A 14,443-nucleotide genomic window follows, 5' to 3' on the forward strand; every position below is an offset into this window, starting at 1 on the left:
TGGTTGCTGATAATGAGCCTCTGTACGCCTATGTAGATATTACATAAACAATCTGCCGTTTCAAGCTACAATAGTCATTTACAACATTAACAATGTCTACACTGTATTTCTGATCAATTTGATGTTATTTTAAATGGACAAAAAAAAAGGTTTTCTTTCAAAAACAAGGACATTTCTAAGTGACCCCAAACTTTTGAACGGTAGTGTACTGTATACGTATCCTTTTTATTTTAGTTGCAAACCATTTAGAAATGTGTATCCCAATGTCACACATTGTCCCCGTTATTTATAGAAAGACCTTATGCCCAGCTAACACACACACCACCAGATGAGACCTCTGTGTGGGCTTCAGCAATGTGTCCATATTTCCATATAATGCAGTATATAATAAAGCTACTTGGAACTGTAATAGTACCTAGGCTTTTCTGATGGCCACTACCATCCTGCAAATATTCATCTTCCTCCTAATGCCTTAGACCTTTGTCCTTTTTCTCACACTCAACAGAGAGAAGGAGGGTCACTTTTGAAAGTAAGTTCTCCTAACTCATGGAGCCTTCGGTTTGCTGTCCCATCCCTTTAACCCTCTAACACACTCCGAATGGGCCAGATTTTAAAAGCTCCGCACTAGGATCAAATGGCAGATCTTTAGGGCGGCAGGTAGCCTAGCAGTTAGAACGTTGGGCCAGTAACTGAAAGGTTGCTGGTGCAGATTCAATGTGCCCTTGAGCAAGGCACTTAACCCTAATTGCTCCTGTAAATTTCTCTGGATAAGAGTGTCTGCTAAATGTTTAAAAAAATGTTTAATGTAGAGTATGGTATGCTAAGTTTGGGTTTTTAATGCTTGTATTGGAGCTTCCACTTTCCAGTAATGCCCCTTTACTGAATTATTCAAGCTCTGAAGTTGGTGTTCACTTCAATGAAGGAGTATGTTCATCAAAAGTAACTTTACATGTCTATGCATACATAAATCATAAAGAAATGTTTCTTGGTAGCTTATAGTAAAAGTATTGTCTACCACCATGTTGGAATATTGTATCAATGCTCATTCTTGGCTGCTGTCAGGTAAATCATTGTAGAAATTAAATTCAAATCAGCAGATTGGATGATTAGACATTACCAGCTAACATAAAATCACCCTATCATGTTAAGGACCAATTATTTGTTTGTGACATACCGTTTTTGTGTCTGTATTCTACTTGGATAGATGAGAATGAAAACATTTACATACATAGTTCACTGTTGTTGAACTAAACTTTCCTCCCTCTAAGTGCTCAGCTTTGGAAATCTGAAGCAATTTCCTTTACATCTGTTGACCTACACTCCAATCCATTGACCCTCACACAGCGATCTGCCGTGCATCTTGAACCACTGCAACTCAACCCAGACTTGCACACCATACATTTCTTTTCAGCTTTTCACCCTATACCGTACTGTTGGAACATATGAATTCAATTCCCTCAATAAGAAGATTCCTGGATGCATGTGTTAAGTTCCAGTCATGAACTGATCACTGGTGGATGATGCAATTAATATGATTTACATTTTTACTTCAGATCCTCTTTAACATTAACGTGTTGTTGGTGATGCTTACTGTTTGTTGCCTCACTTGCACAGCTGACATGGCATGGTGCACAGATTTGTGTTCTTCATACAATCATTGTGGTTGCTATGGACACTTTCCCTACTCACTGCCTTCTCTGGCTGTGTTCAGAGTACGGCCATCGCATGAAGGACAGTCAGAGAGACAGGGAGAGGGGGAGGCAGAGGGAGAGCATTCACCACAACACCCCTCACTGCTTCACCGTGGGACTCAACATGAGGGCTGCCAAGTGTACTGTGTGCCTGGATACTGTGCACTTCGGTCGTCAGGCAGCCACCTGTATCGGTATGTTATGTTCCAACTTTCCACTCCCTGTCACGTTGACTAGGCATGGCACATTTCTGTTGAGCAAGGCTTTTTCAGAAGGGTAGCCTGTACAGTATTGTGTTTCTGGCAGTCCTTGTCTTTATGTGTTTTCTTCTCTCCTTTAGAATGTCACGCTTTGTGCCATCCAAAATGCTCCCGCTGTCTTCCTGCCACGTGTGGCATGCCTGGGGACTGTGCCTTGCATATGGCTGAGGGGCTGTGCCGGGACAAAGGCAGTTCCCCTGGCCTGCAGCTCAAAGAGGCCAGTGGACATGTTCGTCTGGAGGGGTGGATGAAGCAGCCCAGGTGGGTCTGGTAACTCTGGTGTGTGGACTTCATACTTTCTATTACTGTGAAACAGATTTGACTAATAGCACTATACTATAGATCAACACTGCCTATCTGCTTGCCCTTGATCAATGTAGACTGATTGTTGATCTCTCATACTGTATTTGATATCATCTGAGATGGCTCTCTAGTGCTGAAGTATAATTGTAGACTACAGCATTACGCTCATCTGTCCCAGGTATTGATTGTCTGACTCTGTGGTAGTCTATGATGCTGGCCCAGTGACAAACGTGTGTGTTCTGCAGGAATGTGAAGCGTGGCCAGGGCTGGGAGAGGAAGTATTTGGTGCTGGATGGGACCAAGGTGACCATCTACGAAACAGAGCCCAGAGAAGGTCCTACAACTTTAAAGTTCCTATAGTAAATATGATTATAAAATACAGTGAGCTCCAAAAGTATTTGGACAGTGACACAAATATCCCCCCCCTTTCCTCTCTGTCTGTAACTTTCTCACTCAACATTATTCACAGTTCATTCAGAACTATCTGTAATCATGGTAGCATCCACATTAATGTAGGAGTGTTCAGAAACATAGTCTATTCTTATTTACAATAAAAGTGACTCCAAAATGACACAATACATTATTTACCATTCATTTCTATTGGACACAAAATAACCTGAAACACAACCAAAACAAACAGCAAATGCAGCAAACAAGTTTGTAGAGTCACGTGCTTGATGTAATCATTGTGTGCTAGGAATATGGGACCAAATACTAAACTTTTGACTACTTTAATAAACGTATAAGGGAATTTGGCCCAATACTTTTGGTCCCCTAAAATGGGGGGACTATGTGCAAAAAGTGCTGTAATTCATAAACATTCACCCGATATGGATTAAAATACTCTCAAATTAAAGCTGACAGACTGCACTTTAACCTCACTGTCATTGTATAATTTAAAATCCAAAGTGCTGAAGTACAGAGCCAAAGCGAAAAACGAATTGTGACTGTCCCAATTCTTTTGGAGCTCACTGTAGGTCGAACACCAAGTAGTACTTTTCAAAACAACCAATTCTTATTCCGCTGGGTTAACAGTGTTCCTGATTGCTGCCAGGTGGTGTATTTTGGTCTGTGTAGTTTTCGGTACATTTTGATTTCTCTCTGTTTGTGTTGTTCAGAGTCAGTGAAGCCGCTGGAGGAGTTTGAGCTGTGTCTGTCTGATGGAGACGTGATGGTGCATGGTGCTGTAGGGGCGTCTGAGCTGCTCAACACCGCCAAGTCAGGTACACCAAACTTACTTACACTCATAGCAAAGCCCTGCCACAGGGGGTGAGCTAAGATAGTGCCTCAACTGGTTATGATTAGCGCTTTACTTATTAGTATCATGATCTGCTTAGGAATGGACTGTCTCCTTGTTCCCTCACTGTGCTGTGGTGTGTGTGTAGATGTGCAGTATGTGCTAAAACTGGAGTCCCACCCCCACACCTCGTGCTGGCCCGGACAGACTCTGTACTTCATGGCTCCCAGTTTCCCAGACAAGCAGCGCTGGGTGGCCGTGCTGGAGTCTGTGGTGGCAGGGGGGCGAGCATCCCGGGAGAAGGCTGAGGCAGATGCAGTGAGTACCACAGTACTGTGGAGTTAAATGAGTATAATGACTTACTAATACACACAAACACACTCAACCAACCCAAAACCTTCCTGTAGCCTTAACGCTACACCTAGCTTCATGTCTACATCCCAGTTCAACCCTAACACCAGGCTTAACCTTAACTCTACCCCTAGCTTCATGTCTACATCCCAGTTCAACCCTAACACCAGGCTTAACCTTAACTCTACCCCTAGCTTCATGTCTACATCCCAGTTCAACCCTAACCCCAGGCACAACCCTAACTCTAACCCTAGCTTCATGGCCACATCCCAGTTCAACCCTAAGCCCAGGCACAACCCTAACTCTAACCCTAGCTTCATGTCTACATCCCAGTTCAACCCTAACCCCAGGCACAGCCCTAACTCTAACCCTAGCTTCATGTCTACATCCCAGTTCAACCCTAACCCCAGGCACAACCCTAACTCTAACCCTAGCTTCATGTCCACATCCCAGTTCAACCCTAACCCCAGGCACAACCCTAACTCTAACCCTAGCTTCATGTCTACATCCCAGTTCAACCCTAACCCCAGGCACAACCCTAACTCTAACCCTAGCTTCATGTCTACATCCCAGTTCAACCCTAACCCCAGGCACAACCCTAACTCTAACCCTAGCTTCATGTCCACATCCCAGTTCAACCCTAACCCCAGGCACAACCCTAACTCTAACCCTAGCTTCATGTCTACATCCCAGTTCAACCCTAACCCCAGGCACAACCCTAACTCTAACCCTAGCTTCATGTCTACATCCCAGTTCAACCCTAACCCCAGGCACAGCCCTAACTCTAACCCTAGCTTCATGTCCACATCCTAGTTCAACCCTAACCCCAGGCACAACCCTAACTCTAACCCTAGCTTCATGTCCACATCCCAGTTCAACCCTAACCCCAGGCACAGCCCTAACTCTAACCCTAGCTTCATGTCTACATCCCAGTTCAACCCTAACCCCAGGCACAACCCTAACTCTAACCCTAGCTTCATGTCCACATCCCAGTTCAACCCTAACCCCAGGCACAACCCTAACTCTAACCCTAGCTTCATGTCCACATCCCAGTTCAACCCTAACCCCAGGCACAACCCTAACTCTAACCCTAGCTTCATGTCTACATCCCAGTTCAACCCTAACCCCAGGCACAACCCTAACTCTAACCCTAGCTTCATGTCCACATCCTAGTTCAACCCTAACCCCAGGCACAACCCTAACTCTAACCCTAGCTTCATGTCCACATCCCAGTTCAACCCTAACCCCAGGCACAACCCTAACTCTAACCCTAGCTTCATGTCTACATCCCAGTTCAACCATAACAATAGCCTCAGCCAATAGCTGTCATTGATGTCAGGGCTGCCAAGTGGATAGGCCCTTGTTTCCCTTGGCTAATGTTTTGAAGGTATTTGCTCTGTCTAGCTGCCTCAGGTCTGACTCAAGGGTTAAAACATCATTTTTACTGTATGGGGTGTATCCATAATACTTTACCACCACAGTGCATTTACAATTACCATCAGTTGTTTTCTTTAACACAGCATACTTGTGATGAGTATGACGCATCCATTAAATGTTTATGAATAATTTTTTTATTGGTTTAAAAAAAAAAAAATCAGGTGGTAAATTTACTGCAGTTGTAAAGTTTTGTGAGCAACATCTGATGTCTATTGTACTGTATGCGTCGTTAATTGTCCCTCTTCTTCTCTCTCTGTCTCTTTCGCTCTCTCTTTCTCTCACACCTGTTTGTTGCTTTTTCATCACGTCATACTGTATGTCCCTGTATGTGGGCATGTTTTGTTGATTTGCTCTATTCTACCCGTTCTATGGGGTTTCACTGCACATAGGCTGCTGTGTCCAAAAGACAGATGGTTCTGCCTCCTCTGGTCCAGGTAAAGAGTCCAACGAGGCTGCTTTTGTCTGCTTTCCTGTTGATACCAGACACACAGGCACTTAATACAGACAATTACAATGAAATTACAATTACAATACATTTTCAATTACAGTACAACATTAGAATTGCAATATTGAGAATAATGCTGTGCATGTTTGTCTTGAATGTGTGTTCATCTTTCCTGCTGTGCACCTCATGCTGTGACCACACTCTGTTTTTTTCCACAGTCCTTACTATTCTTTCCTCTATTGTCATATCAAAGTTGTGTTTACTGTAAGTGATTGTCTGACTGTTATAGCACCTGGCAACTATCAGACATGATTGTGTTTTGTTTAATATCTTTGCTTAGATGTATTGTGATTAGATCATTTGGTAGTCTTTTTGCTGTATATTGATTTACTTAAATGTTAGATTTCTGATGTTCTGCGAGATGTTGAACTTTCAAGATGAATGAACATAGACTCATCACAAACCTATTACAGGGATATAACCAGACCTATGAATGTGATAGGCCTTCCTGTAGCCAGGACAAGTGGTCTGGTAGTACCATCAACTTTCACTTCTCCCACCCTGTAGCTTCTCTGTTCACTCTGCCAGGATACACTGTCTCTCTACCCCCTGTTCACTCTGCCAGGATACACTGTCTCTCTACCCCCTGTTCACTCTGCCAGGATACACTGTCTCTCTACCCCCTGTTCACTCTGCCAGGATACACTGTCTCTCTACCCCCTGTTCACTCTGCCAGAATACACTGTCTCTCTACCCCCTGTTCACTCTGCCAGGATACACTGTCTCTCTACCCCCTGTTCACTCTGCCAGGATACACTGTCTCTCTACCCCCTGTTCACTCTGCCAGGATACACTGTCTCTCTACCCCCTGTTCACTCTGCCAGAATACACTGTCTCCCTACCCCCTGTTCACTCTGCCAGGATACACTGTCTCTCTACCCCCTGTTCACTCTGCCAGGATACACTGTCTCTCTACCCCCTGTTCACTCTGCCAGAATACACTGTCTCTCTACCCCCTGTTCACTCTGCCAGAATACACTGTCTCTCTACCCCCTGTTCACTCTGCCAGGATACACTGTCTCTCTACCCCCTGTTTACTCTGCCAGAATACACTGTCTCTCTACCCCCTGTTCACTCTGCCAGGATACACTGTCTCTCTACCCCCTGTTCACTCTGCCAGAATACACTGTCTCTCTACCCCCTGTTTACTCTGCCAGGATACACTGTCTCTATACCCCCTGTTCACTCTGCCAGAATACACTGTCTCTCTACCCCCTGTTCACTCTGCCAGAACACACTGTCTTCACCCCAACCTACCTGCACATAGACCCCCTCTCTCTCTGTTCCTATACAAACCCTGACAGAGTCCCGACTTTACTGAAGCTAAGCCTCCTGACCCTCTGTTTTTCTCCCCCTTCCACCAGAAACTGCTGGGGAACTCTCTGCTGAAGCTGGAGGGTGATGACAGACTTGACATCAACTGTACACTCCCCCTTACAGACCAGGTAATATAATGGCAAGCATATAGTGGGCAACTGCCAACCAGCCATTGAGTGTTATGGGTAGATTCATTTCTTCCCTGTGTTGTTAACATACAGTACCAGTCAAAAGTTTGGACACACCTACTCATTCCAGGATTTTTCTTTATTTTTAATACTTTCTACATTGGAGAATAATAGTGAAGACATCAAAACTATGAAATAACACATGGAGTCATGTAGTAACCAGAAAGTGTTAAACAAATCAAAATATATTCTTCAAAGTAGCAACCCTTTGCCTTGATGACAGCTTTGCACACACTTGGTATTCTCTCAACCAGATCCATGAGGTAGTCACCTGGAATGCATTTCAATTAACAGGTGTGCCTTGTTAATTTGTGGAATTTCTTTCCTTCTTAATGCGTTTGAGCCTTGCTGTGACAAGGTAGGGGTGGTATACAGAAGATAGCCCTATTTGGTAAAATACCAAGTCCATATTATGGCAATAACAGCTCAAATAAGCTCAATAACTTTTAAAGTTTCTTCAAGTGCAGTAGCAAAACCCATCAAGCTCTATGATGAAATTGGCTCTCATGAGGACCACCACGGGAAAGGAAGACCCAGAGTTACCTCTGCTGCAGAGGATAAGTTCATTAGAGTTAACTGCACTTCAGAATGCAGCCCAAATAAATGATTCACAGGGTTCAAGTAACAGACACATCTAAACATCAACTGTTCAGAGACTGCGTGAATCAGGCCTTCATGGTCGATTTTCTGGAAAGAAACCACTACTAAAGGACACAAATAACAAGAAAATAATTGCCTGGGCCAAGAAACACGAACAATGGACATTAGACCAGTGGAAATCTGTTCTTTGGTCTGATGAGTCCAAATGAGAGATTTTTGGTTCTAACCGCCGTGTCTTTGTGAGATGCAGAGTAGGTGAACAGATGATATCCGCATGTGTGGTTCCCACCGTCAAGCATGGTGGAGGAGGTGTGATGGTGTGGGGGTGCTTTGCTGGTGACACTGTCAGTGATCACTGTCAGTTATTTATTTATTTAACTCAGGTCAAACGTTTCGGGTAGCCTTCCACAATAAGTTGGGTGAATTTTGGCCCATTCCTCCTGACAGAGCTGGTGTAACTGAGTCAGGTTTGTAGGCCTCCTTGCTCGCACACGCTTTTTCAGTTCTGCCCACAAATTTTCTATAGGATTGAGGTCAGGACTTTGTGATGGCCACTCCAATACCTTGACTTTGTTGTCCTTAAGCCATTTTGCCACAACTTTGGAAGTATGCTTGGGGTCATTGTCCATAAGACCCATAAGCGACCAAGCTTTAACTTCCTGACTGATGTCTTGAGATGTTGCTTCAATTTATCCACATCATTTTCCTTTCTCATGATGCCATCTATTTTGTGAAGTGCACCAGTCCCTCCTGCAGCAAAGCAATCCCACAACATGATGTTGCCACCCCATTCTTCACGGTTGGGATGGTGTTCTTCGGCTTGCAAGCCTCCCCCTTTTTCCTCCAAACGTAACGATGGTCATTATGGCCAAACAGTTCTATTTTTGTTTCATCAGATCAGAGGACATTTCACCAAAAAGTACGATCTTTGTCCCCATGTGCAGTTGCAAACCGTAGTCTGTTTTTTTATGGCGGTTTTGGAGCAGTGGCTTCTTCCTTGCTGAGCGGCCTTTCAGGTTATGTCGACATAGGACTAGTTCTATTGTGGATATAGATAGTTTTGTACCTGTTTCCTCCAGCATCTTCACAAGGTCCTTTGCTGTTGTTCTGAGATTGATTTGCACTTTTCTCACCAAAGTACGTTCATCTATAGGAGACAGAACACGTCTCCTTCCTGAGCGGTATGACGGCTGCGTGGTCCCATGGTGTTTATACTTGCGTACTATTGTTTGTACAGATGAATGTGGTACCTTCAGGTGTTTGGAAATTGCTCCCAAGGATGAACCAGACTTGTGGAGGTCTACACTTTTTTTCTGAGGTCTTGGCTTATTTCTTTTGATTTTCCCATGATGTCAAGCAAATAGGCACTGAAATACATTGAAATACATCCACAGGTACACCTCCAATTGACTCAAATGATATCAATTAGACTATCAGAAGCTTCTAAATCCATGACATCATTTTCTGGAATTTTCCAAGCTGTTTAAAGGCACAGTCAACTTAGTGTATGTAAACTTCTGACCCACTGGAATTGTGATACAGTGAATTATAAGTGAAATAATCTGTAAACAATTGTTGGAAAAATTACTTGTGTCATGCACAAAGTAGATGTCCTAACCGACTTGCCAAAACTATAGTTTGTTAACATGAAATGTGTGGAGTGGTTGAAAAATAGTTTTAATGACATCAACCAAAGTGTATGTAAACTTCCGACTTCAACTGCAGCTGACATCAAGGCAGAGAGTGGCTTTTTTGAAGAATCTCCAATATAAAATATATTTTGATTTGATTAACACTTTTTTAGTTACTACATAATTCCATAATTCCAATGTAAAAATCAGTAAAAATAAAGAAAAACCCTGGAATGAGTAGGTGTGTCCAAACTTTTGACTGGTACTGTATATCCACTTCATGTAGTGCCACAGTGTACAATACACTATCAGTGATGTGAGTCTGTTCTCTCCACTCCCACAGATAGTGTTAGTGGGCTCTGAGGAGGGTCTGTACGCCCTGAATCTGATCAAGAACTCCCTGACCCACATCCCTGGCCTGGGCTCCGTCTTCCAGATCCACATCATGAAAGAACATGAAAAGCTGCTGATGATTGTTGGTGAGACAGCCGACTTGACTCCACCAGTGATAACAGCACATATACATAGTCTACTACTGTCTAATTTATTTGTCAGTCAGACTGAATTGAATAGAGGTGTAATGTCTGTGTTTGGCCTGTAGGGGATGAGAGGGCGCTGTGTTTGGTGGAGATTAAAAAGGTGAAGCAGTCTCTGGCCCAGTCCCACCTGCCTGCCCAGTCTGAACTGGAACCATTTATCTTTGAGACGGTCAAGGGATGCCACCTCTTCTCTGCAGGCAGAGTAAGTCCACTGGTTTTCAATGGTTTGGGGACATTGTTTCAGTTGGTCATCCCTTGGCAGAAGAAATGTTTATCCCTTATGCTAGCTGTGTGGCTGATGTTGTGGATTTGTCTACAGATAGATAATGGGCCTTGTATCTGTGCTGCAATGCCTAACAAGATTACAATTCTGCGTTACAATGATAACCTCAACAAGTTCTGCATTCGCAAGGTGAGTATCACCTCAATGTGCACTACACACAAATAATCAGATGGAATGATAAATGCTTCATTTCCTGGTTACAGAGGACATTTAATTAACCCTCAAGACAGCTCACAGTGACTAGACATGCACCTCATTTATATTGAACTGTACCTGAAGAAAATCTGTTCCTCCTATCAGTTAATCAGATGTATTCCCTCGCTAATCCCCTAACGTCCTCCTTCCTCCACCCCTCTACCAGGAGATAGAGACTCTGGAGCCCTGCAGCTGCCTCCACCTGACCAGCTACAGCATCATCATCGGCACCAACAAGTTCTATGAGGTTGAGATGAAGCAGTATGTTCTGGAGGGTTAGTGGTCTTTTTGGAGTCGTTTTTTTTGCTGTACAGTTTCTCTCAGGAAACCCACTGGAACTCATGTGTACCACAAAATGAAATGTTGCCAATCCAAAAGTGCTACATGTAAATTAGCCACTCTACTGCACATTTTAAAGGTTGATGCCACGAAATAATTTCCATGACATTTCTTTATCTGTGACAGAGAGCGTGTTGTACTCGTGTCGCCCCTGTAGAGTTCCTGGATAAGAAGGACGTGTCTCTGGCCTCGGCGGTGTTTGCTTCCTCCTGCCACAGCTTCCCCATCTCCATAATGCAGGTCACCAGCACTCTGCAGCAGGAGGAGTACCTGCTCTGCTTCCATGGTGAGATCTGGCTTGACATTTGCAATTTAAATAAATGCATCTTAACATCTGTGATATTGTATTACCTGTTTTACTGTACATATTGGAAGAAATTGTTTGTGTTGTATTTCCCACACACAACCTATGTACTGTATATTGCCCACAGAATGATTGTAAAACTTTCCATGGTACATTCATCTACACTATTGTTCTGTCACAGAGTTTGGAGTGTTTGTGGACGCATATGGACGAAGGAGCCGCACTGAAGAGATCAAATGGAGCCGTCTGCCCCTGGCCTTCGGTGTGTATAGAAAAGCTTTGTCTTCACACAGTACATTTCTAACAAAGTGGTATACGTTGTGGTGGATTTGACGCAATATTGTCATAACGTGCTACGAATGTGTATGCCATGCCTTTTGTAATGTAACCCTTTCCCTCTCGGTCTTGCACAGCTTACAGAGAGCCCTACCTGTTTGTGACATATTTTAACTCTTTGGATGTGATCGAGGTTCAGGGACATGCTGCACTTGGGTAAAGGAAAACGACTGAAATACAAACTTACACAATAAGAACTTGATTATGACAAATGCATCAGGATTCATCTGAGTATGCAACCACAATCAATAAGACAAATTGAGAATAACACATAGTACAATAATAGAGAAATGATCTCCAATAATGTTCCCTGTCTGATGCTAATTGTTCTATTCATCCATTGTGCTAAATGGCAGGCATTATTGATTTATTTGCCCAGTAGGCCATTAAGCATGATGTTATTACTTCCTCTCAACTCACTGAATTGAATGTTGGGTAGTGTATTTCCAGACTTAATCCTAACCCTGCCTCTCTGTTTATGTACCTGTGTGTAGCCCTCCAGTGCTAGCCCACCTGGACATCCCTAACCCCCGTTACCTGGGTCCAGCCATCTCTTCCGGGGCCATCTACTTGGCCTCCTCCTACCAGAACAAGCTGCGGGTCATCTGCTGCAAGGGCAACCTGGTCAGGGAGTCTGGGGAGCTGCAGAGGACCGGCTCTAGCCGCGGGTGAGCTCTCCCTGTCATGTCCCCAAACCTTTAGCTAATGGCCCTGAACTACTGTACCATCAACTATTAAGGGTAGCACTTGCACATACAAATAAACAAAGGAAACTCTAGAAACTAGATACACTGGGTCACAAGTCTAATGCTAAGGGTATAGTGCCACCTGCTGTTTTGAGTTTTCATTGCTGATACTTAGCAAAGCTTGGCAGCCAAATATATTTTAGCCATTGTTATTGTTTCAATTAAAGCCAAAATCTGTAGTCATGGTTTTATCGATCTGACTTTTGTCTCATTTGAGCTGAAACAACAGCTTATTTGTCTCCATACATATGTCTTCTGCTCTGGCATCTACAGCAGCCCCAGTAAGAGAGGACCACCTACATACACAGAGCACATCTCCAAGCGTCTGGCCTCGGGCCCTAGCAGCCATGAGGGGCTTCACCGTGAGCCCAGCACACCGCACCGCTTCCGGGAGGGCCGAACTGAGTTCCGGCGGGACAAGTCCCCGGCACGCCCCCTGGACAGAGAGAAGTCCCCAGGCCCCAGACTGGACAGCCGCAGAGAGAGGTCCCCTGGAAGGTTTGACGATCGCCAACGTCTACACACCGGCTCTGACCGCCGCACACAGCTCACCCCTGTCAACAAGGTACAGTTACACAGCCACACTAGGAATTATATCTCGATTACATCAACTGCCCAATTTTTTTAATGATTGATTGTGAAGCTGGCACACTCAATAGTGCAGTAATACATATGAGTAGAGTTGATCTTCTGTGACAGAGGCTATGGCTATCGATCTCTGTATTTTAGGTGTGGGACCAGTCGTCTGTGTGAGTAACACAAGGAGAGGTTTAGGAGAGAGGAGCTGTGTGACCCTCTGTCCACTCTGCACATGGCTACGCCATCAAAGGGTGACCAACCAGAAAACCCATCGCCTGTATATAGTGCAATCTGGATTCATTTGCCAACACACTATTGCACTGGGAAATTTCCTTTGACAATCTTCTCCTTTCTGATATGTGTATTCATTGCTATGGTCCTATGGCAGATAGTTGTTCAACAGAGCAGCATTAGCAGGGAACCCCTGTGGATCTAATGGGTCAAGGATATAAACCTTTATAAGTACTAAAATCAAAGTTGTAAATATTGTTCCAGTTTTTATAGCGAAAAGGGAATAGTAGGCTGGTAAAGGCAAGTCTATATTTTTTAAGGACGTGTTTCTAATGACGTTGCAGGGAGAGAAATCTAATCTCAAAATCTCATCACCATCCCAGATACAATACTGTAGTTTTTGCTTTTCTATGGACGGTCAATCATGCCAACATTTAATCACCCATGTAGTGTACAAATAATATGGGTTCCAAGAAGTCAAAACTCATGAGCTTTTCACTTTGTACTTGAGAATAAGGGCTCTATTCAATCTGCAGCGCAGAAATTCAGCTTTACAGCATGATTGAAATGTATAGGCAATGTTAGCGGTTTAGCGGAGACTGTATTCACGGTAAACGCTGCATGTTGGCTCAATCTGAAATTACCTTTACATTTCTATCACGGAATCTGTAACACTTCAGCTTTAAAGACTGAATAGAGCCCTAACTGAGCAGGATTCCAAATTCATTGTTTCTACATGACCAGTCTTCTTTTTGGATCAACTTTGTATGGTCCTTTTCATTAAATGGACTTTAATATCTAATTGCATATGATTGCTTAATAACAGTTATTGTCTTACCATACTAATGGACAAAATAAATGTTAGGCTACAAGTGTTCCTTGTATTAAATATACCTAAGATGAATAATACGCCTATAAAAACTTTGTCTTTGATTTGAAACAGCAGGCAGCGGAGATGGCTGACCATTAGTCTGCTGCCTGCAGCTGCTTATTATGGTACAGATGTCCTGTTCTTACTTCTGTGCAGTGAACTAACTATGAAGTCCAGTAATCGTCAGGGTTCGTCTCTATTATCGCTTCTTTTTCAATTGATAAAATATTACATTTGTCACATCAGAAGAGCATGAGTAATTTAGAGCAGCAGTTGCTTTTTTTTTACCTTGATTTTTGGGTTGTGTTTTTCTGTCATGTATTCACATGAATTTGTATTCAATAAGTATACATTGTTGCAAGACAACTAAAAGGTTTTTCTTGATTTTTGTACATACATTAAAGATGATTGAGCTACCCTGGCAATGTGTCAAGATATGTCCTTTTTTTGTACCAGACAACTTACATATCATTTTGCATGAGATACTATTCCGGCTAGCA

At 43.4% G+C, this 14,443-nt stretch overlaps 1 protein-coding gene across 2 annotated transcripts in view; it reads left to right on the top strand.

Moving 5' to 3' along the window:
* Positions 1-14,381, top strand: part of LOC106585475 (citron rho-interacting kinase) — a 64,169-nt gene extending 49,788 nt beyond the window's left edge. The window contains exons 24-39 of one of the 2 annotated variants that reach the window (XM_045707012.1): positions 1,712-1,885; positions 2,032-2,212; positions 2,500-2,588; positions 3,373-3,477; positions 3,640-3,809; positions 7,149-7,229; positions 9,864-9,999; positions 10,122-10,261; positions 10,379-10,471; positions 10,704-10,812; positions 11,034-11,162; positions 11,362-11,442; positions 11,594-11,672; positions 12,011-12,184; positions 12,536-12,827; positions 12,992-14,381. In XM_045707012.1, coding sequence (XP_045562968.1) covers positions 1,712-1,885; positions 2,032-2,212; positions 2,500-2,588; positions 3,373-3,477; positions 3,640-3,809; positions 7,149-7,229; positions 9,864-9,999; positions 10,122-10,261; positions 10,379-10,471; positions 10,704-10,812; positions 11,034-11,162; positions 11,362-11,442; positions 11,594-11,672; positions 12,011-12,184; positions 12,536-12,827; positions 12,992-13,015 — 2,057 coding nt within the window. In that variant the 3' untranslated portion in view covers positions 13,016-14,381. The remainder of the gene's footprint in view (positions 1-1,711; positions 1,886-2,031; positions 2,213-2,499; positions 2,589-3,372; positions 3,478-3,639; positions 3,810-7,148; positions 7,230-9,863; positions 10,000-10,121; positions 10,262-10,378; positions 10,472-10,703; positions 10,813-11,033; positions 11,163-11,361; positions 11,443-11,593; positions 11,673-12,010; positions 12,185-12,535; positions 12,828-12,991) is intronic. The other variant, XM_014171718.2, reaches the window with a different exon arrangement.
* The last annotated feature ends 62 nt before the right edge of the window (positions 14,382-14,443 follow it).

Source organism: Salmo salar, chromosome ssa24, assembly GCF_905237065.1.
Source record: "Salmo salar chromosome ssa24, Ssal_v3.1, whole genome shotgun sequence".
NCBI lineage: Eukaryota > Metazoa > Chordata > Actinopteri > Salmoniformes > Salmonidae > Salmo > Salmo salar.